The sequence below is a fragment of the Ovis aries genome, chromosome 10 (assembly GCF_016772045.2).
Source record: "Ovis aries strain OAR_USU_Benz2616 breed Rambouillet chromosome 10, ARS-UI_Ramb_v3.0, whole genome shotgun sequence".
NCBI lineage: Eukaryota > Metazoa > Chordata > Mammalia > Artiodactyla > Bovidae > Ovis > Ovis aries.
The window spans coordinates 27,936,175-27,961,109 of NC_056063.1; the positions used below are offsets into that span (position 1 = coordinate 27,936,175).

General features: G+C 38.8%; 1 protein-coding gene across 5 annotated transcripts in view; it reads left to right on the forward strand.

Annotated features, from left to right (window-relative positions):
* Positions 1-24,935, forward strand: part of STARD13 (StAR related lipid transfer domain containing 13) — a 573,794-nt gene that overhangs the window by 190,171 nt on the left and 358,688 nt on the right. For all 5 annotated transcript variants that reach the window (XM_060394451.1, XM_060394453.1, XM_042254792.2 and 2 more), the window contains one exon: positions 3,305-3,440. In XM_060394451.1, the coding sequence (XP_060250434.1) occupies positions 3,411-3,440 (30 nt within the window). In that variant the 5' untranslated portion in view covers positions 3,305-3,410. The remainder of the gene's footprint in view (positions 1-3,304; positions 3,441-24,935) is intronic.

The following is a 24,935-nucleotide window of genomic DNA, read 5'->3' on the forward strand; positions in this document are numbered from 1 at the left end:
CTTTAAAGTTATCAAACCACCTCTAACAGTCAAACAGTTTTGTCTATGGGTTCTTTGAGATTTTCAAAAAATGGATAATTTTCATGCAATATAAATTTTCTATATCTTATTTACAAAGATGCACAACTTCCATATGTATTTTATGAAACCAATGTTTTCTTGACACAAAATAGGACAAAAAAATGAATATGAATTCAAAAAGACCAAAGAAATTCTTCCCAAAATGAAAATCAAGAAAATTAAAAGGAACCGCTTCCCACAACCATGTACAGTTGGTCTCAAGAATACAAGGATAGTTTAATAATTATGAATCTATTACTACAGTTCATTGAGAAGATTAGTTATCAAAAGGGCATTTGGCAAATTCCAACCTTCATTATGATAAATAATCTTAAAAACTAGAAAGGTACTTTGATAATACAGAAGTGCATGATTGGTTTAACATGGTAAGATTAATGTAATTTATAAATTAAGCAATTAAAGAAGAAAAATTTGATCATCTTAATACATGGAGAAAATATATTCAGTAAAATTCGGCATCCTTTCATATAAAAATTTTCTTATCAAAAGAAAAACTGCATGATTTAGAAAAATAAAACTCAGTACATTCAGCATCATGGTTAAATGATAAAATACTGGAAGCACTCTCCTTAAAATCAGAAGTAGAATCAGGCAGAATGTCTTTTCTTCCCACCCCTGACTGGAGGCCTAGCTTATTTATAAGGAAAATAAAAGAAAGGAAAGTATGAGAAATGGTAAAGAAACAAAATTACCATTTGTTCCCTGTGTAAGAGTACAAAGACAATCCCCCCAAAATATATAAAATTGATCAAAGGCTTACAAATATTTATGGAAACATCAATTTAAAAAATCAATTGAATTACTATGTGCAAGTAACAGGACTAAGAAAATGTAATTTTATGAAAGAATCTTATTTAAAACAAGCTTCAAAATTATAAAGTGGCTAGCATACTTTCAATAAGTGCTGTAAGTGGCCATGTCTGGGCCATAGGAACCCTGCAAAACAGCTGGGTTGTAGTGGTTAATTCCTTCCTGCAGTTAGAACCCCATTTCCTTGTCTTCACAGGTGTCTGTCTTCAGTAGGGCTAACAGGATCCCAAACCCATTATCCAGCTGACCAAAGACTGTGATAGAACAGACCTTTGCTGAGATTTAGACTGGAGAGGTTGTGGGAGTGAGACTGGGCCAAGATACAAAGAGAAATATGGAGGAAGAAAGAAGTAACTGAGAAGAATCAGGAGATCTTAGCACTCTCAGTTGCTGTGTGATCCTAATCAAGCAACTTGTTCTCTTTAGGAATTATTTTTATAAAATTCGACCAACAAGGCCTACCGCACAGAATTACTAAGAAGAGAAAAATGAAGTAGTCCATATGAAAGTATCATACACAGGCTGTTGTGCTTAATATTCTGTCATCAGATGTTAGGTTTTCCTGAATAAAATGCAGTGCCTAACTTCTCAAAAAAAAGAGGCTGTGTTACAACAGCCACCATAACAGTACTTAAGGGGCTTTCATGTAGCACCCTATTGAAACAGGTGCCAGCATCATCCTCATTTTATAAATTAACCCACAGTGGTTATTCCTCTAGGTACCTGTCAAACTGTCCACACCCACCAGCAGAAATAGGCATTATCAGTAGAAGAATGTAGTACTTATTGGCCAACTCATTGGTCAACTCTCTGTATTGCCAGCACCCCTGACTGCCTGTGCAATGTGTTCTAATTTGTCAGTGTTTTTTTCCCCAATTTAATAACTTTCATACCTTTTAAAATCACTGTGCATGTGAATTAAGACAAGACCCCATTAGATTCTTCATGGTCTTTTCTCAAGGGTAGAATGTATACATATTCTTCTATGTCCTTTAAACTCTTCTCAAAAAATAAATAAGTAAGTAAATAAATAAATAAACTCAGTTTTGAGTTAGTAAATTTCTGTTAAAAGATCAAATGGGGAATTCTTCCCAAAATGTAAATATGTAATATTATTACTAGCACAGCATATCATTATTCTCATCACTGTTTTTCTTTTCCCCACAGTAGAATTTCTATAAGCATCAAGAATAAGAAAACTATAATTTCCATGCAGAATATTTAAAGATTCTGCTCAGACTTGGCATGCTCCTTTGTACTCACATTCCATTGGCCAAATATGCCAGGCACAAAGAAGTGTTCACTAGAAGTTAGAGGTATTCTTTTATAGGTGATTAAATTTAGATTTGAAGAAATTAAGTCAAAGTTTATATAGTCAGTATTTGACAGTGCTAGATTTACACATAAGCCAGTGTATTCTAGATTTATTATTTTCCACCCTGAAGAACAACCTGATGAGCAGTGACTAAACTTTTAGTTAAGTGAAAAATTCACATTTCCAACCTTTTCTTCTGAAAACATTGGTCCTTTTTCCAGAAGCAATAAGCCAGGACAGGACACTGCAGTAGAGGCTTCTAGGTAACTTACATAAGGCACGTAGACACAGAGAGATGTGGCAGACTTCCAGGTGATGGAAAGAATTAGTGAAGGAAAACTTGACTCCAATAAGAATTAATCTAACATTTCTGGAAAAAAAACTCATTCTGTATTTGAAAAGTTTAAGATTCTCTTTATGCTGACCACTTTACTTCACTCGTTTTCCTTCTACACCTAACCTTTGGAAATAAAATTTTATAATTCGTTCCCTGCTGTTACAAAATATAAGTCTTCCCTAGAGGCTCAGTCAGTAAAGAGTCTGTCTACAATTCAGGACACCCAGTTTCAATTCCTGGAGAAGGAAATGGCAACCCACTTCCGTATTCTTGCCTGGAGAATTCCATGGACAGAGGAGCCTAGTGGGCTACATAGTCCATTGGCTCACAAAGAGTCAGACAGGACTGAGTGACTAACACTTTCACTTTCATTACAAAATATATAAATTGAGATCTTAAAGTTTAAAAGTACTGTGGCTCTAAATGAGCCACCTCTTATTTCAAGTTTTTAGCAAACTTTTGGTTTTGTTTTTTAAAAAGTTTTAAAATATGTGGCAATATAGTACTATGTATTACCTTGATAGTTTAAACATATTTGCTTATATTTACAAGTTCACAGGCATTACCAGGGTTGATCTTACTGAGCCTAAGTATAAATATCTCTGGAAAAATAATTACTATTTAGGAATATTCTCACATTTTATGTTAGCTTTCAAAACAGTCCTGGTTTTTTAAAAATGTGTTTTTATTAAATAATTCATTTGAATTATTAAGAATAATTCTTTATACGTGTAAAATTTGTTTAAAAATGTTTTCTACAGAATTCTATAAACCTGAAGAGTAATCTTTTAGAAAAATCATCAGAAGGAGGGAATTTGTGAAAATAAAACTGGAAACATTCAGAATCTTGATGGTGTGCCAAACCAAATGTCAACTGGAGCTCGGCCAAAAACTCAAGTGAGTAGCTTTCTTACAGAATATTCCGGGTGTAGTGCCGTGCCCCACTCATGCAGTGAAGAGAGTGCCATACTTGAACATTCTCTTACTTTTGTGTTTTAAGTTAAACATAAAGGTTAACTTTCTTTTTATTGTAACATGATTTGTAATGAAAAACATATATAGTTAATATTTATAAAATTGCAAAAAAATGCATTCTGTGATTTTAAGATAAATTGGTACTCCATTGTGATATGTAGAGTTATAGCAGTGGATTGTATACACTTCAATTAACTTAATTATTAACAAAAATTCCTGATGCAGTTGAAGATTTCCTTGAAATACTATTATAAAGCTTTTTCTCTAATAAGATAGTACACATCTCTGTGATCAGCATTCCAGCAAAGAGGCATCAGACTGGGGAATACATCTGTAAAACATCACTTATGAACACTAAGTTCACTTTATTTAAATAATTGTCTTTGCTCTACCAAGCTAAATAATTCCCAGGAATTTGTTTTTGCTGTTGTGTTTGTTATATTTTTAATAAATAAAAAATTGACTAGCCTTTTTATAGATATTTTACAGTTTTTAATCTTTATAACTTAAATTTCTAAACTTTTGTCACATTTTCTATTTGAATCCAAAAGTAGATCTTCATAAAATTCTGAACAGTATTGGGATATAGAGGGATATTAGGGATAACATGTAAGAGTTAATAGGGTTGTTTATGGTTTTGGATTTTATGATTCACTGGTTGCTTTACAAAGTAAAAGAGTAACAATAATTTTGCAAGTAAACATAAGGGAAAATATGTGTCTGACAGGAAGCAGCAGAAATTTTTAAATTATTGCAAAAGAGATAATTTAAGAGATTAATTACCAAAGTCTGGTCAGGGTTAGATAGGACACTGAGAGATGAACTCTCCAGGTCAGTAGGTGCCCAGTATGGTACTGGAGATCACTGGAGATAAAACTTCAGAAAGAATGAAGGGATGGAGCCAAAGCAAAAACAATACCCAGTTGTGGGTGTGACTGGTGATAGAAGCAAGGTCCAATGCTGTAAAGAGCAATATTGCATAAGAACCTGGAATGTTAGGTCCATGAATCAAGGCAAATTGGAAGTGGTCAAACAGGAGATGGCAAGAGTGAACGTCGACATTCTAGGAATCAACGAGCTGAAATGGACTGGAATGGATGAATTTAACTCAGATGACCATTATATCTACTACTGTGGGCAGGAATCCCTTAGAAGAATTGGAGTAGCCATCATGGTCAACAAAAGGGTCTGAAATGCAATACTTGGAGGCAATCTCCAAAACGACAGAATGATCTCTGTTCATTTCCAAGGCAAATCCAAGCCTATGCCCCAACCAGTAATGCTGAAGAAGCTGAAGTTGAACGGTTCTATGAAGACCTACAAGACCTTTTAGAACTAACACCAAAAAAAGATGTCCTTTATCATTATAGGGGATTGGAATGCACAAGTAGGAAGTCAAGAACACCTGGAGTAACAGACAGATTTGGCCTTGGAGTACAGAATAAGCAGGGCAAAAGCTAATAGAGTTTTGACAAGAGAATGCACTGGTCATAGCAAACACCCTCTTCCAAAAACACAAGAGAAGACTCTACACATGTACATCACCAGATGGTCAACACTGAAATCAGACTGATAATATTCTTTGCAGCCAAAGATAGAGAAGCTCTATACAGTCAGCAAAAATAAGACCGGGAGCTGACTGTGGCTCAGATCATGAACTCCTTATTGCCAAATTCAGATTAAATTTAAGAAAGTGGGGAAAATCATTAGACCATTCAGGTATGACCTAAATCAAATCCCTTATAGTTATAAAGTGGAAGTAAGGAATAGATTTATGGGATTAGATCTGATACATAGAGTGCCTGATGAACTATGGAATGAGGTTCGTGATTTTGTACAGGAGACAAAGATCAAGACCATCCTCAAGAAAGAGAAATGCAAAAAGGCAAAATGGCTGTCTGAGGAGGCCTAACAAAGAGCTATGAAAAGAAGAAAAGTAAAAAGCAAAGGAGAAAAGGAAAGATACAGGCATCTGAATGTAGAGTTCCAAAGAATAGCAAGGAGAGATAAGAAAGCCTTCCTCAGAGATCAGTGCAAAGAAATAGAGGAAAACAATAGAATGGGAAAGACTAGAGATACCTTCATGAAAATTGGAGATACCAAGGGAACATTTCATGCAAAGATGGGCTCGATAAAGGACAGAAATGGTATGGACCTAACAGAAGCAGAAAATATTACGAAGAGGTGGCAAGAATACACAGAAGAACTGTACAAAAAAATATCTTCATGACCCAGATAATTCCAATGGTGTGATCACTCACCTAGAGCCAGACATCCTGGAATGTGAAGTCAAGTGGGCCTTAGGGATCATCACTACAAACAAAGCTAGTTGAGGTGATGGAATTCCAATTGAGCTGTTTCAAATCTTGAAAGATGATGCTGTGAAAGTGCTGCCCTCAATATGCCAGCAAATTTGGAAAACTCAGCAGTGGCCATAGGACTGGAAAAGGTCAGTTTTCATTCCAGTCTCAAAGAAAGGCAATACCAAAGAATGCTCAAAATACTGCACAATTGCACTCATCTCACATGCTGGTAAAGTAATGCTCGAAATTCTCCAAGGCAGGCTTTAGCAAGAACCGTGAACTTCCAGATGTTCAAGCTGGTTTTAGAAAAGGCAGAAGAACCAGAGATCAAATTGCCAGCATTCGTTGGATCATTGAAAAAGCAAGAGTTCCAGAAACCATCTGTTTCTGTTTTATTGACTATACCAAAGCTTTTGACTGTGTGGATCACAATAAACTGTTGAAAATTCTGAAAGAGATGAGAATACCAGACCACCTGACCAGACTCTTTAGAAACCTGTATGCAGGTCAGGGAGCAACAGTTAGAACTGGACATGGAACAACAGATGGGTTCCAAATAGGAAAAGGAGTACGTTAAGGCTGTATATTGTCACCCTGCTTATTTAACTTATATGCAGAGTACATCATGAGAAACGCTGGGCTGGATGAATTACAAGCTGGAATCAAGATTGCTGGGAGAAATATCAATCACCTCAAATATGCAGATGATACCACCCTTTTGGCAGAAAGTGAAGAGGAACTAAAGAGCCTCTTGATGAAAGTGAAAAAGGAAGGTGAAAAAGTTGGCTTAAAGCTCAACATTCAGAAACTAAGAATATGGCATCTGGTCCCATCACTTCATGACAAATAAATGGGGAAACAGAGGAAACAGTGGCTGGCTTTAGTTTTTTGGGCTCCAAAATCACTGCAGATGGTGATTGTAGCCAAGAAATTAAAAAGATGCTTACTCCTTGGAAGGAAAGTTATGACCAACCTAGATAGTATATTCAAAAGCAGAGACATTACTTTGTCAGCACAGGTCCATCTAGTCAAGGCTATGGTTTTTGCAGTAGTCATGTATGGATGTGAGAGTTGAACTATAAAGAAAGCTGAGCACCATAGAATTGATGCTTTTGAACTGTGGTGTTGGAGAAGACTCTTGAGAGTCCCTTGGACTGTAAAGAGATCCAACCAGTCCATCCTAAAGGAGATTAGTCCTGGGTGTTCATTGGAAGGACTGATGTTGAAGCTGAAGCTCCAATACTTTGGCCGCCTGATGCAAAGAACTGACTCCTTGGAAAAGACCTTATGCTGGGAAAGATTGAGGGCATGAGGAGAAGGGGATGACAGAGGATGAGATGGTTGGATGGCATCACTGACTTAATGGACATCAGTTTGGGTGGACTCTGGGAATTGGTGATGGACAGGGAGATCTGGCGTGGTGCGGTTCATGGGGTCGAAAAAAGTCAGGCATGACTGAGCGTAAACTGAACTAAGCAACTATAAGATGGTTGCCCAGCAAAATCTTTACCCTTTGAAGAGGACTGCAGCCACAGCCAGACTCCAGCTTGACAGAGAATAGGCAGAGGGAGAAAACATCCATCTCTCTCCCTCCCAGCTTCTACCTTTTTTCTTTCTATATTGAACTCATCAGGAAACCAAGAGGGAAGGGCACTCACTTAATGTGTTCTTAAGCAATTGTGTCCCACAAAGGAAGACGGAAAAGAGCAGAGAGTGATTTAGAAGGTCAAAGAGAAAGTGTTCAGCACACATTAAAATGAGATTTGTCAGCTCCTATTATTAAATGTGTAATATGTTCCTGTCCCAGTGCTAACCTTTTCACACACATTGCCTTTTTAATCCATACAGCAACCCTACAACGTAGATTGTTACCTCCATTGTTTAAGGAAAGAAACCTAATTTTCACAACAACTCATAGCAGTCTGTGGGATATGTATTAATGTTATCCTCGTTTCACAGATGAGCAAACCAAGGTCTTTGAAAAGCAAATAACTTAACCAAAGGGGCAAACCAATACCTGAGTCTGAGTTTTCATGCTCTTTGCCTTTCTGCCACATCATTTGTTGCCTTGGGAATTTTGTAATGCCTTTGGGGAAAAATTGCATATTACTAAGTGAAAGAAGCCAATCTGAAAAAGCCATATACTGTGTAATTTCAACAACATGACTTTCTGGAATAGGCACAACTATGGAGCCTGTTAAAAGATCAGTTGTTGCTAGGGGTGAGGGAGGAGAGAGGGGTGAATAGGTAGAGCACAGAGGATCTTTAGGGCAGAGAAACTATTCTGTACGATACTATAATGGTGGATACATGGCATTTTACATTTCTCAAAACCCATAAAATTTACAGCAAGGGTGAACTCTAAGGTAAACAATGGACTTTAGACGATGATGTGTCAGTGTGTGTGTGTGTGTGTGTGTGTGTGTGCTCAGTCACTCAGTCGTGTCCGACTTTGTAACACCGGGGACTGTAGCCCATCAGGCTCCTTTCTCCATGGGATTTCCCAGGCAAGAATACTAATGTGAGTTGCCATTTTCTTCTCCAGGAGATCTTCCCTGGAGTAGGACCCAGGAATCAAACCTGCATCTCTTGCATCTCCTGCACTGACAGGCAGATTCTTTATCACTGTGCCACCTGGGAAGCCCTGATGTGTCAGTACAGGTTCAAGTGTAATAAAGGTACCCCTCTGATGGGGGAGACTCTGTATGTGTGTGGGCTCCATCAGTGAGTATATGGGAAATCTCCGTACTTTCTACACAGTTTTCCTGTGAACCTAAAACTGCTTGAAAAAATATTTTTAATAAACAATTTTAATTTAAAAAAGAAAAGAAAAATATAGCACATGTTTAATTATGTTTACTGTGATCCACATTTTGTTTCTTTTTGATGAAGAATGACTGATAGAGAATATCAAACTGTTTCTCAAGCTTTCTTAGAGCATTTCTCAGCCCAAGAAGAAAGGATTTATTACAAATCTATTGATTTTCTTTTTTTAAGATTAACAATGGACGTTAAAAAGGAGAAAGCCATTATCTTTAATGTGATGCTATAATCCATTGGGTTGTTACCTTTTAAGGGAATGTAATTTATTAAAGAGGCATTTGGGACCCATCTTAGCTGATTTTCTAATGTTTCTTTTCTTTTCTTTTTTTTCATTCTGGTTACTTTGTTTTTACAGTAAGCTCTTAATTATCCCGGGACAGGTAATTTATTTCCATTAGCTAATTTAGGACAGGGACAGGATAACTTTATAAGCTATTAAGTAAGAAATCTGAGATTATTTCATATTTTGACCCATTCAGAACAATATATAATTTGAGTCCTTAGCCAGTTCTCACTGACATAGGTGGTGGAGAAAAGGAATACATAGCCTCAGATATTAATAGTGGGATTTATATTGCCTCTGAAAAATCTTTCTCTGTTTTCTTTTGTTCACCATCAATATGTGCCATAGGCATTCCTTCCAAGTTTACATATAAGTGGGCAGCATGCAAACAGGGATCAGTTGGGCAGAAGAACTTTTTTTGCTGTTTTACCTGTGAATCTTTGAGTAGATAAACAAGTTTCTGAAAACTTTCGCTGCTGTTTTCCTTTTCTAGGTAATACTTTCTAAAGAGTCAACTCACTTCTGTTTCCTCTGAATATGTCATGAACTCAGAGGCCCCCATAAAAGAGGAAGTTTGCCAGTGGCTAGATCTTTTCCAAGATAGGAGACAAATCCTTCCACAGAGATTTATGTCAATGCAATGGACATTCATTCATCTGACTTACTGTAATCTTACTTTCTCAGGCTAGGCTGCAAAACACAGTTTTACTCATAAAGATGTGCCAGATTCACTATGCTGTGGAATATGTCTGAGGAATGGGTCCTCATTTCTAAATGTAGCCCTGGCTGCCAAATATTGAGGGCAAGGCCTCTGCCAGCCCGAGGCAGGTTTCCCACGAGGCTGTGCAAAGGATGAAGGATCAAGATGTCTAACCCTTTATTGCTTGTCAAGACTTCTATATACTTTTAGTAGAACATTTCCAAAGTTTGGAATATGGGCCTCTACCTTCATCGGACTATTTCTGTCTACTCATCTCAGTTGTCATTTGCCTAGGGGGAAAATGAAGAAAGCTGTTCGTGGTAGTTGTCAGTATAAGTGAGACACCAGAACTGCTCAGGGCTTAAACTGAGCATAAACATCCTCAACAGTCAGATATCTCAGTCTGAAGTTGGGTCAGAGCTGCACATACAGATGATATGCCCTGTGCAAGTGTCACCTTTTTAAATTGGCACAAAGGTATCTTCTGCGCCCCAATTTGTGAGTCCTTGAGACGGTGAATGCCAGCCAGAGAGGATATTTTTTTTTCCTAATTTTTATGAAAACATCATATGGGCTAGTGCAGACTGTGACCTGACTAAGGGGACAGTCCAGGTTTGGTTGACAGAAACAGAAAATCCAGGGACCAGATTATAAATTGAGATAGCCAGGTTGCCAAGACTAAGAATGGTATTTAAAAGAAAGCAAAGCCATACAGCAACCAGTTGAAATTCTGGGGCTATTCTGGATCTCTATTCTCACCTTACGTGAGCAGGTCAAGCCCATTTCTGAAGCCAGTGACTCACAAGCAGCTTCTGATTTATGCATAATTCCCAGACTTGTGGGTGAGTGGAAGGGACAGGACACGGTGATGCATGGAGGTATATTCTGGGCAGGGAAGTATGGGTGGGGTGTGGTGTGGTCTAGCCAGCACCATTGGGTCTGTTCTCCATAACCAGTATCTACATCCTCATCTCCCTCCTGAGCCCGAGGCACTTGCGCCTGACTGGATGTCTTGGCATCTTAAACTGCATGTTCTGGTGCACCTCAAACTCAGTCTTGAGTTTTACTGTCTTCTATTAATATCATAGTGAAAGACACTTTCAGTCAACTCATCATTCAGCCAGAAACCTGGAGTCACCCTAGTTTTGTTCTTCTCTCTTAAATTTACATTCCTTGCCACCATGTCCTTTCCAGCCTGCATTTCGAATGAAGTGTTAACTCATCTCCTTTGCATCCCTAATGCTACTGCTCTGATTCAGCTATCTGTCATCTGAAATGCAGCCTACTAACTAATCTTTGGGGGCTTCCCAGGTGGCGCTAGTGGTAAAGAACCCACCTGCTAATGCAGGAGACTCAAGAGATGTGAGTTTGATTCCTGGGTTGGGAAGATTCCCTGGAGGAGGGCATGGCAACCCACTCCTGTATTCTTGCCTGGAGAATCCCATGGACAGAGGAGCCTGGTGGGCTATGGTCCATAGGATCTCAAAGAATTAGATATGACTGAAGTGACTTAACATGCATATGAATTGGTCTTTGGTATCATATACCCCTCATCCATTATCTAAAATGCAAACAGAGTGACCTTTTAAAAAGTTAAATCATGTTGATGTATGGCAAAACCAATACAATATTGTAAAGTAATTAGCCTCCAATTAAAATAAATTTAAATTAAAAATAAATAAATAAAAATTTAAAAAATACAAAACATAAAAAATTAAATCTGATCATGTCTTTGTTCTTTGGGAAAATCCTTCTATGTCCTCAGTCTTTTGGGCTGGTGGGGTGGGGGGTAGAAACTCAAATTTCTGTGCATGTTAGACCAAGTACTTTAGGATTTAGCCCTGCCTGCTTCTTGTGTGTCTCTCTCTTTTTTGTCTACTCCATCTTTTACTCAATATTCCTGCCACATCAAATTACTTTGGGATTCTTTATTCTTCATGCTTGAATCATTCATGCCTTTAACTTAAAATTCTGTCTTCAACACATTGATTCCCTTTGCTAGGTTCTCAATACTCAGTCTATAGGAAGAGTCCTGTTCTTCTAGCAGTTGTCACATTAATGTTACTTATGTATTTCTTTGTTTTTCCTTTCACCAACCTTGAGGCAGTTTGAAGTCCAGACTGTGTCACTCGTCTCAGTAACCTAAGTGCTTACTTAGCACAGTAACTGAAAATTATAGGCCTTCATTAAATGTTCAGATTGTAGTATATTCTAATTATTTCAGTAGGGTCTCTATTCTACTGTGGAGTAATAGGAGGAGTTGCTACTCAGATACATTTAGGCTAATGTTTTGGCAAAGTTTTAATACTAGAAAGGAAGATATATATACATTCACACCACAAAAACTTTTGGGTTTCATGATGTTAAAAATTGAAGCGTTGTCATGGTGGAGACTTTCAATCTAGGAGACATTTCTAGAGGAATTTTTTCCCACCCAGGTCAGATTTCTGGTCACCCCCTCTTTTTTTCCCTCTGAGAGAACTGGGGTTTGGGTATCTTGCTACCTTTTCCACTGCCACCTTCTTTATTTTCAACTGTTACATCTTTCAGTCCTTGACGAATGAGAAAGTATCTTGCAAGGATGACTGCTTGCAAGTTTTCTAAGGGTTTCCATTGGAAGTTGTGAGGTAATGAGCAAAGGGGCTCCACATAAAATCCTCCTTTGAATACTTTTTCTTTTTCCCAAAAGAACGTTGGAAGGAGATAAGACAGGTGGTGGGTCTCATATAATGTTTATCTATACTTTGGAGGCCACCTGTATTCAGTGAATCTCCTGGAAGCTAACAAGCTAAGCAAGAATTAAGAAATAGCTGGGGGCTGTGTAGGAGCTGGGATGGTACAGGGGCTAGAGATTTGATATGATCCTGTGCCTTAGTTGGAGGAGACATAGCAACAGAAATGGAAGTGAGGAGAAGCCTCAGTTGATGACACTCCAGGTGATATCCAGCCTCTCCTTCCTTCCTCCCTGCCATCATTTCTAGCATAACTACTCCATGGATCTTTGCTTTGGTCTGCAGTGGGGGAGTTCTGAGGATTTTTGCATGGTCAAAGGAATGATGAGAAGGACGTGTGAAACATAGCCTCATAGCAGCGGCTATGGGGAAGCAGAGTTATTTTGGCCACCAGACTAAGGTAGTAATTCCCAGGGACTCTCTGTATGTAAATAGTGGTCCGGCAGATGTACAGTAGATGCTCATTATTGTTCTTAAAAAAGTAACACCCTAGAGACTAAGACACTAGTAGTTATGCTGTATTTCATGATTAACTATGACTAACTATTCTAGGTCCTTCCTTTTTGTCCCCTGCGGATTTAGAAAGTATTTACTGGAGCTAGTACATACAGAGCCACATCTGTGTAAAATGACATCTGTTTCAGGACCACAGCCCAGTTGTGGAGTTGAAAATATGCAGTCACAAGCCTCATGTGGCCGTTGCATTCCTAAAGCCCTGGCTAGATGTGTCTGCCCATGAGATCACCCCAGCTACCAACCAAACATATTTCTCCTCTGAATTATTGAAAAGTATTTTAAAACATGACGTATCTGAAAAATTCATGGCTTTCGTTTGGTTTGTTTTATAGCTTTTACTGATTACACGCATTTCCTCTATGGCTTGAATGGATAGCAGCATGGGCTGTGGTAATAAATCCTTCCCTCTGCAGACCTATGTCATGTATACACCTGGGCCAGAGTTGCACACCAGATGGCAACTGAAAATGAGTGGATATCTATGGTAAGATGGTATTTAGAGAAAATACATTTACGAGTAAGACAGGATGTGCGTTTCACAGTAGTGATTTTAAAAGGACATGGAATGAGTCAGTTGGCAAATATTCAGTGCCTGCTCTGTGTAGAATCTTGTGAGGGTTGCTGTTTTGGTGTTGGGCAGCCTGGATATAGAGCTTAGAAGTGTTACTAATACATCATCTCCTATAAAACTGGAAAAAATAATGATTTCCTAAGTTTTTCAAGGTTTCTCTACTTTTGATTTTCTGTGTTATGAACTTGGAACAAAGATTAAGAACATTTTGATCATCAAGGATACGTTTTCTGTGTCTTTTTGAGTAGGGCATATGTGAAGTGACCCATGAAAGACAGTACCTATTGGCACAGCCATTGATTAGGTGATCTAGATGGATTTGGTCCATAAACAACATAGAAAAGTCCTAAGGACTTTAAATGTCCAGGAAAGTCTGCATAAAGATACACAGAGTGTAGAAGTGACTGACTTTCTGGTCAGAAATGTCAGTGTGTCCTGAGGTACACATTCTTTAGTAACTGCAAAACTATTCCTGGAGAGTGAACAGGTGATAAGTTAGTGAACTAGGTCATCACCTTCCCTCTCCAAACAGCTGCAACCAAAGATGAAATTTCCTTCTGCACAGTTAAGATCATAGGACCATGCCTTGGTGTCCCATACTGCCTCCTACTTTCGTGAAGCAAAGATGAAGTTTCCTAGTTTTCACAATATTTTACTGGAGGAAATTCAAGAGGCAATTCCACTGTAAGAAAGAACACTGTGAATTGGCCATAAAGTGTTTTGAAAGACTTGACATGGCTCTTTTAACTGCTAAAATATTAATATCTTGGCAGATTTAAGGAGGAGCCACATGTAGGCAGTTTTCTGTTCCCTAATTTTGAAATTAGATTTCTGTGCTTATCACTGAGGAAGACCAGCAGTGAGAAGGCTGCTGATCACTTGTGCGGGTGAGGGAGCAGAGAGACAATTTGATTGAATAATTCACACCAATAGGTAAAAATCTGAAAGTCCTTTAACACTCTCAGGAATATTTGCATTTTTAAAAGAGTCTCTCTTGGGACTAATCCAGTTGGATTAGTGGTTGGAGAACTACAATCTCACATGCCACATGGTGCCATCAAAATAAATAAAGAGGTGTTATCTTAAAAAAAGATGCTTCCTTAACCCAAATAAATCTGTATAAATCTGTGAGTGTGGTGGGGGTGTAATTCTGACAGTATAACACAGAGGGATAAAAACAAATCCAGCAATGCACAGAAAGCTATCAAAGATGGGTGGGGGATGCAGAACTCTGGAGACCAGCCACCTAAATGGTTCCTGCTTTCCCCCAGCCTTTTTACTGATTTTCTCAAAGCCTTAAGTGTTTTCTTAATGGATCCCAGGCAGAACTTAAGGCTGGAGAAAGAAAGAATGACTGGTAGAAAGCAGAAGGTGGAGAGGACATGAAGATAGGGCAAGTGGTTCTTTCTATATTCTGGTCATTGTAAGTTAGAAAACATCAAGGTTTTGTAACGGTTTATTATAAACATGTCTGTGTGTGGACTGATTTGGCTGTAAATACATCAGAAGTGTAAAAATAATGACAGACCACAATGGAGAAAATAAGCTTTGCTCTTTATATCAAGCACTTGGAAAATATTTAGCCCCATTGCTCCCTTGGGCTGGATTGATACTGCCTGTGAACTTCCTTCAAGAAAAACACAACCAGTTTCACCATCCATTTTTATCAACTCCACATTCTCAGAGGAATCTTTGTGCATTCCCTTGAATATCAGGACTAAATTTGTTTCACCCCCTGTGGAACTGTCTTTCTGGATGTAATTTTCTAGGAAGTCAGTTCTGCTTTCCAGGACCAGCAGGAATATCTGTGACTAGTCTGCCATTGTTCTGCCTGCTGCTGCTGCTGCTGCTAAGTCGCTTCAGTTGTGTCCGACTCTGTGCGACCCCATAGACGCAGCCCACCAGGCTCCCCCATCACTGGGATTCTCCAGGCAAGAACACTGGAGTGGGTTGCCATTTCCTTCTCCAATGCATTAAAGTGAAAAGTGAAAGTAAAGTGGCTCAGTCGTGCCCAACTCTTAGCGACCCCATGGACTGCAGCCTACCAGGCTCCTCCGTCCATGGGATTTTCCATGCAAGAATACTGGAGTGGGTTGCCATTGCCTTCTCCGATTGTTCTGCCTACCTCCGATTGTTCCCTACCTCCATAGTAAGGAAAAACAATTTTTTTCTAATGGAATAACTTTAGGGCCAGCATACTTGCTGTGAGAAGTAGTGAGTACTTAAATCTATCCCCCATCACATGTGGGCTGAGAAACTCTTGTTTGGCTAAGATAGAGGTAATCAAACAGAGTTGTTACTTCAATGGGAATGTTAATGCCTTAGAAAAGGAAAATGTGCCAGGAGATTTGGGCTTGAATTAAGCAAGAGGGAGGAGGAGGGGAAGAAGGATAAAGACCTAGAATGTAAAGTTAAAAGCTCTAGGTCAGTGCTGCCCATAGAAGTATAATTTGATTCACGTATGTAACTTTAAATTTTCCAGCATCTTAAAAAAAAAAAAGTAAAAGAAACAAGTGAAATTAATTCATTTAATAATATGTTTTATTGAAACCAGTGCATTAAAATGTTGTCATTTTGGTGCATATTCAAGGCACATAAATTACCCTGAGATGTTACTTTCCTTCTCGAGGTCCAAGACCTTTAAATCTGCTGTAGATTTTGCATCGGCAGTGTGTCTCCATTCGGATCAGTCACACTCCAAGAGGTTAGAGGAGCTATATGAAATAGCCAGGAGGAAAGTCATGATGGTGATCTGAATCACTTCATTTATTTATTTATAAATGAATTGTTACATTTAAGTTAAAGTTCTTTTTAAATTTTTTTTAATTTTTTTAATTTTATTTTTTTACTTTACAATACTGGATTGGTTTTGCCATACATTGACATGAATTCTTATGACATCTAAGTCAGAGAGAGCCTTAACAAAATAATGAGAGGAAATAATTAAGAGAATTACCTAACTTTGGACAGTTATCCTCAAGAAATAGACTGGTTAAGGAAGATTTATGTGACTAGGGTAGAATTTACTGAGTTAGACTTCAGGTAGATATAAAGGGATCAGGGTTTACCTTGAATTGCAGGATGAACTTGGAGTTCATTCAACAATGATGTTGGTCTCCTTAAGGTAAATGAGAAAAACAGCTCTGCCCTGGCACAAGAGTGGAAGTAAAGGTGAACTCCGAAGGTGATGACTCTTAAAAACCCCATGAAAATGTAAACCTAACAAAAAAGGGGATTCAATGTCCTAAAGGTAAATTGTATAACTGCTTCCCTGAGGTTAAGTGAACCCCCAAATCTCCTCTCTGCAATAAAGTAAATTGTATCTGTATAAAGTGCTTTATTAATTGTGAAACTGACATACAGACATGGCTTATTGTTATTGGCTAGAGAAAGGACTGTTCTGTGGAGAAGAGTTATTAGGAACATCTAATGGAAAATCCATCATCCTAGCGCATCATTAAATCTTGGAAACTTGTTCCCCTGGGCAGGTGGCAGAGAGTTAGTGGAGGTAAGGGAGGAGAGCTAACTTTCTATTGGGGGCAATCTTAGATTTGTTTTATCAAAACATTTATTGCCCATCCTTAGAAACTTCAGCCCATTACACTCATTATGTATTTAGTTTGAGGGCATATACTACTTCATAATTATTTTTTCTCCCCCTCAATGTGGGCTTTCAGTGGCTTCATAAAAGTGATAAATGGCTCTTCTTGGACACACAAAATAGAGATTGGCAGGCAATTTAAAGTTAAGATTTCCCAGCAGACCAATCACTACCAACAAGATCACCTACTGACTCTTACATACTCTGAGAAATGTTAAAATAAGGCCAATATTTTTATGGTCCCCACTTTATACTGCCTCAAAGGCTTTTCTATGCTTCATTCTTCTGTGCCAGCTATAGCTGTATTTTCCCAGTTGTGTCTCCGTGTGGTACACAGACATACCTTAAAAGGAGTAATTTCAAGTGCCTCTAGGTTTTGCCGAGACAATTGCATGAGAAAAATCATTTGGAAAATAGCTTTGGAAGTTGCAAAAGCATTTTATGTCAGGTGACAGCTGGAAATCAGTGCACTCAGAACCCTTTTATAAGTAGCCTGTTCTGCAAATACTCCCTGTAATGATAATTATAGCACTTTAAATGAACAATAGGGTTTGCTCTCACATAAGTCCATTTGAGCCGCACCATGACCTTGTCAGAGCACTTGAACGATTCCATGTTTCTGACGCAGGACCTGAAGTTCAGGTCACACAGCTAATATTTAATACAACCAGCACTCCAGTACCACATCACCTCCTCCTCTTTGTAAGTTGTGTTTTCCAGGCCATGCAGCCTGGAAGGAACACATTGATTGTAGCTGCTCATACATACCACACTCAAAGTGAGCTTTGAGGCTCCCATTTATTGTAACTCCACTTCTACAATTTCTGCCAACAAGTCTTAGGGTCTTTTTTTCCCCTAGAAATCTTGGTGGGGGTACAGTGTTTGGGGTTAGAAGCTCATGTTTGGCACGTGACTTGTTGGCTACACAGTGGTGGCAGGTACCATTTTTATTATTCTGTGATCCAATTTGGAATCCGTGCTGTCAACTATCACGCCTATGTTGTGGTGCAGCTGAAACTCTTCGAAGGTACTGAGGCTGCCCAAGCAGTGTGCTCGCTCACTTGTCTGGTCCAGCTCTAGGCTGTTCTCTAACACGGCTCAGGGTTCCAGCTGAAAGATCACCCCTTAAGTGGGAGAGTCCAGAGTCTTTAAGGAAACTGCTCTTTTTTTTTTTTCACTCCCTTTTTGTATCCCCCTGCCCATGGAGGTCCATAAGTGCTAAACCAGAAAAATATCCAGGTGTCAAGCTCCCACAGAGTTCAAACAAAGCTGTCTTGCCTTTGAATGAGTTATCTCCCTGAATACTCTTAGATCCTCCAGCCAACAGGATTTATGGGGCCTACCCTGCCCTTCCTTCCCACTGGGCAGACAAGTCCACAGTTTAGATTATCAAGCTGAGATCTCTACATTTCTAACTGCTAAAATGATTTTCCCAAACACTCCATTTTCTCAGTTACTCTTTATGAATATCTATCAGATCAAAATCAGATTTTTCTGCCTGAATGTCAGGGTCCTTCACCAGTTGTTCATTTCAGCTTATTTTTCATGCCCCAGGACATCAGAGACAATTTGTATGTAATAGGTATTTTCTAAAATTATCAGGGTGTTGCGTAAACTAATGAGCTCTGGATGACAGATTGGTGACTGATTGTTCTTTCTCAGATATATACCTGGATTTTTTTCAGTTTTGCTTAAAAAATTATTTTTCAAACTGTGTAGCTCATATTTATCATCAGCATCTTTTCCATCTTTTCCTTATGAATCTGTATAATAACATTGTTGGCAAGGGATTGTTAGGGTCCTTTTTACTAATGAGGGAAACCACATTAATTAGCAGAACACTGTGTTGGTTATTAATCAACCCAGACCTCAAGTTAAAAACCTGCTCAAGAGCTCAAAATCTGAAGAAGGTTAGAGTAATTTAGATATGTAAAGGGACGTGCTCAAACTACCGCACAATTGCACTCATCTCACACGCTGGTAAAGTAAGGCTCAAAATTCTCCAAGCCAGGCTTCAGCAATACGTGAACCGTGAACTCCCTGATGTTCAAGCTGGTTTCAGAAAAGGCAGAGGAACCAGAGATCAAATTGCCAACATCCGCTGGATCGTGGAAAAGGCAAGAGAGTTCCCGAAAAACATCCATTTCTGCTTTATTGACTATGCCAAAGCCTTTGACTGTGTGGATCACAATAAACTGTGGAAAATTCTGAAAGAGATGGGAATACCAGACCACCTAACCTGCCTCTTGAGAAATCTGTATGCAGGTCAGGAAGCAACAGTTAGAACTGGACATGGAACGACAGACTGGTTCCAAATAGGAAAAGGAGTATATCAAGGCTGTATATTGTCACCCTGCTTATTTAACTTCTATGCAGAGTACATCATGAGAAATGCTGGACTGGAAGAAACACAAGCTGGAATCAAGATTGCCGGGAGAAATATCAATAACCTCAGATATGCAGATGACACCACCCTTATGGCAGAAAGTGAAGAGGAACTAAAAAGCCTCTTGATGAAAGTGAAAGAGGAGAGTGAAAAAGTTGGCTTAAAGCTCAACATTCAGAAAATGAAGATCATGGCATCTGGTCCCATCACTTCATGGGAAATAGATGGGGAAACAGTGGAAACAGTGTCAGACTTTATCTTTTTGGGCTCCAAAATCACTGCAGATGGTGACTGCAGCCATGAAATTAAAAGACGGTTACTCCTTGGAAGAAAAGTTATGACCAACCTAGATAGTATATTCAAAACCAGAGACATTACTTTGCCAACTAAGGCCCATCTAGTCAAGGCTATGGTTTTTCCTGTGGTCATGTATGGATATGAGAGTTGGACTGTGAAGAAGGCTGAGCACCGAAGAATTGATGCTTTTGAACTGTGGTGTTGGAGAAGACTCTTGAGGGTCCCTTGGACTGCAAGGAGATCCAACCAGTCCATTCTGAAGGAGATCAACCCTGGGATTTCTTTGGAAGAAATGATGCTAAAGCTGAAACTCCAGTACTTTGGCCACCTCATGTGAAGAGTTGACTCATTGGAAAAGACTCTGATGTTGGGAGGGATTGGGGGCAGGAGGAGAAGGGGACGACCCAGGATGAGATGGCTGGATGGTATCACTGACTCGATGGACGTGAGTCTGAGTGAACTCCCGGAGATGGTGATGGACAGGGAGGCCTGGCGTGCTGAGATTCATGGGGTCGCAAAGAGTCAGACACGACTGAGTGACTGAACTGAACTGAAAGGGACATGCAGATACTCACATAAATACATAGTGTCTTAGTGTTAAAAAAAAAAGTCATCTAAACTTTGTGTGACCATTAGTGCAAGTGGTTTTATGTGGTTTAGAGTTTAAGAATGAGTCATGAGAATTGCTTATTCAGAGAGGATATGGCCAGGTTAAAAAATAAATCGGTACTCACTTCCTTTTTGGAGAAATTCCAAGAAGGAAATGAGATTTCCAACACTCTTGCTATGAGGAGGAAGAAGCTGAGGTTTGGTTGGGGCCAATGAACCATTATAACTCTCTCCTCCAGATATGAAATCACCTGAGAAATATATAAGGTGTCAGAAAGAGATTATAATAAAAGTGTTGTCACTGATAAATCTAAATTGGAGACCATGTCTTAGACCTAAAATTGCTTTCCTATTTCCACCTTCCTTTTATCCTGAATGGAACTTACTTGTTGGTCCCAGATAGATCAACTGGATATTCCCAGGCCTCCTGTGCTGAGGAGAGAAGGGCTGAGGAAGGGTCACCAGTCAGTTCTCAAGAGAAACAAGTAGAATGGGCTGTATATGCCTAGCGACCCTTTCCCCTACCTCATCAATCAGATAAACCCAAGAATCAGCAAACTTTTACCATAAGGGACCAGATAGTAGACATTTTAGATTTTTGAGGCCTTACAGTCCTTGCTGCAGCTACTCAGCTCTGCTATTGTTGCAGGGGACAGCCATAGACAATGTGTAGATAAGTGAGAATGGCAGTTGTGTTCATTTGCTAAGACTTCAAAGTACTGCAGAGTGTGTGTCTTGAGCAACAGAAATGTATTGTCTTTCAGTTCTAGAGGCTGAAAATCTGATGAGGTCAAAGTGTAGAGAGAGTGGGTTCCTGAGGGCTGTGAGGGGGAGAATCTGCTGCGTGCCTTGGTTCTGTCTTCTGTTGATTTGCTGACAATCTTTGGTGTTCCCTAATTTGTAGAAGCATCTCCCTGATCTGTGCCTTCATCTTTACCTAATGTTCTCCCTGTATACATATATCCCTGTCCAGATTTCCCCTTTTTTATAAGGACACCAGTTAAATTGAATCAGGGGCCCCACTCAGTTCCCATATAACCAGCATTAACCAATGATATCTGCACATAAGCAGATTAAGGCCACATTTTGAAGAACCAGGAGTTAGGACTTCAACAGATAAATTTGAAGGAGATACAATGTTGTATTTTATATACATGTTATGTGGCATGAAATACTCTTCTCATTTTTTCCCCAACCATTTACAATATCAAAATATATGTGGACTATACAAAAACAGGCCCTGGGCTGTAGTTTACCAGCTTCTGAGATAAGACACTCCTCTAGAGGGGAGGATTAAGTAAGGAAGAAAAAGAGGGACCAAAGTGTTCCTCCAGTCCTAATCCCTCCAGAGGGGTGAGGAGGAGTTCCCTGCTCTCTGTGGAAATATTAGCAACAGGATAATAAATATTCATATCATATAGCCCAAAGGACTGTGGCTAGCTTGGAAGCAGATTATATTTCAGGAAGAATGGGAGGCATTAACAAGGATGATGGAATTTAAAAAGCAGAGGAAATAAGAGGAAAGAAAAGAAACAAGCAGAAAGATTTTAAAAATTAGATTTGCAAGTGTAATATGCAGTCTTCAGTTTATAGCATTTGGAAAACACAGTAGGTCTTGTAAGAAACTGATCAACATGGTCAAAGTAATTTAATGACAAAGAGTAATTCAACTAAATTCACAAGTAGGAAACATGGAGAGAAACGTAATACAGAAGTCTAGATTGAGTTTACAAGAACCTGACCAGCTATGGTTGTAGAGTGAAAAGGAAGTATTAAGTAGAAAACAATCTCTGTTCTAAAGACTCTAATTCTTGTCTTTTTTGAAACCTTTTTATTATATGTTCTTAGAATATTTCTTACTCTTCATTTTAGAAGAAATACAACTAAGGTTTTGATTTTCATTGTAAAATGTGTGTATGTAGATAATCCTTTTAGTCAGCAATCTGCTTTAGGCTCTTAAATTCTTATGATTTCTTATAATTTTTTTGAATTGGTCTTAGTTTTTAGTTTCTAGTGGTTTGCTGTATAACTTTATTCCAAGCTTTTATGAACCAACTGCTGATTGTTGGAGGGGGTGGTCTTAAAGGACATGCCACCCTCACCTGCCTTCCAATATAATATCAATACTTGATAAAATCTGCTCAAATATCAAGCCATTTGACAACAAGAGAATATATATACTTTATCTTTTCTTTTTTTTACCTCCCTCTTGAATTGCCTTTGTAGATTTGCAGTTTAACTAAGGCATCTGAGCTTTAGTTAAGGGTCAGTTTTTTCTCCAGTGGGCTTCCCTGGTGGCTCAGCTGGTAAAGAATCCACTAGCAATGAGGGAGACCTGGGTTCAATCCTTGGGTTGAGAAGATCCCCTAGAGAATACAAAGGCTACCCACTCCAATATTCTGACCTGGAGAATTCCATGGACTATATAGTCCATGGGGTTGCAAAGAGTTGGACACGACTGAGTGACTTTCACTTTTTCTCCAATAGCCATAGAGGAATATTCCTGTATCTTTTATGAAGCTTCTGTTAAAGATTGAATTATATAATTTGGTGATGAGTTTGAAAAACTAAAAAGTTATTTCTAGACTTTAACACTAGAAATAAGATAATTTCTCTCTGATGAACTGTTTCTTTTAAGACATGGCATGAAACTTTTCAATATTCACTTTGCTTTGCCTCTTCAGAGGCTCAGATACAAGGCATGCACTTGATTCCAGTGGAGAAGCTCAACCTGGGATTTTCAGTTCAACTATTTCCTTTTTCACTTTGTAGTTTGGATCTTTTTGTTTTTAATTTGCTTTGGTGGTTTTATTACATAATGTCTTTTATTGCAAAACACACAAAGTTTTTCTGAATGTAAGTAGGATATAAAAAATGACTTGGCACTCATCACTTTGTCCAGACAGATTATCCTCTAATAGAAATTTTTGTGACCTTAGTAACCTAATTTTGAACTGTGGTATTGGAGAATACTCTTAGGAGTCCCTTGGACTGCGAGGAGATCAAACCAGTCAATCCTAAAAGAAATAAGTCCTGAATATTCACTGGAAGGACTGATGCTGAAACTGAAACTCCAATCCTTTGGCCACCTGATGCGAAGAACTGACTTATTGGAAAAGACTGTGATGCTAGGAAAGACTGAGGTCAGGAGGAGAAGGGGATGACAGAGGATGTGATGGTTGGATGTCATCACTGACTTGATAGACATGAGTTTGAGCAAGCTCTGCGAGCTGGTGATAGGAAGGGAGGCCTGGCATGCTGTAGTCCATGGGGTTGCAAAGAGTTGGACCCGACTGAGTGACTGAACTGAACCAAACTGAACACCATCTCAAGTTACAGCAATTTTTTTCTTCCACAGATTCCTTAATCAGTGGTTTCTCTCCTGAGATGCTAGATTTGTTAAAGTAACAAATACATATTGGAATCCAGAAGTATATCAGTTTTTTTTAAAAAAGGAAATTGTTTAGTTCAATTATCTATCTTTGAAAGAATGAAAAACATGTTTAAATCATTTTATGTAGTTATGTTAGGATTATTTCGCTTGAAACTGTCAGAAGCTTAACCATATAAACGTAAAAAGGAATCTGCTGGCTCAAATAATTTGAAAAGCCAGAACTTATCTGTCTAGCTTTAGGTATATGGTTAGATCCAGGAGCTCAAAATAAGCCTCACTTCTCTCTCTGCTTTACCAAATTAGGTTTTGGCTTCATTATTGGGGAGATGCTCCCCATAATGTAGGAAAAATGACTAGCAATGATTGTGTATTAGGGACTTCCCTGGCAGTCCAGTGGTTAAGACATGAAGTCCAATTCATGACACATGGGTTTGATCTCTCATCAGAAAGCTAAGATCCTATATGCCTGGTGGCCAAAAAACCAAAATATAAAATAGAAACAATATTATAACAAATTAAATAAATATTTTTTGAAAATTGTGTATTAAAAAAATCAAAGAGTCCCAAGGAGAGCTTTTATTGGCCTGGCTTAGATCATGTGACCATCCTTGGACTTAGTATGGTTGAATAAATTAAGTACTTAATTGGTCAGACTCCTAGGATGCACCTACTCATAGATCCAGGAGGTGTGATTAGCAGTGCTAGTAGTATTTGTCACTCAGTCGTGTCCAACTCTTTGCAACCCCATTGAATCGTCCAGGCAAGAATACTGGAGTGGATTGCCATTCCCTTCTCCAGGGGATCTTTCTGACCCAGGGATCAGACCCAGGTCTTCTGCATTGCAGGTGGATTATTTACCATCTGAGCCACTAGGGAAGACCAGAGGTGTGATTGGCCCCACTCAAACCACCTGCATTCAGAATGGGGAAGAGATTGTTCCCAAAGAGATTGTGGGCAAGATGAACCCAAGTTAACTACACTCCCCATTATGTTTCCATCCCTTGCCTGACCATCATCCATATATACCTTCTTTCCCGTTTTAAAATTCTGAAGATGACCCTCGCTAATACAACGCAAGTATAACCTCTACCAGGAATATTATCTTTCCCTCCACTTTAATGGAAGACAACTCTTAGGCTCATCTGGTTACCTTTGATTGTGTGGATCACAATAAACTGGAAAATTCTGAAAGAGATGGGAAT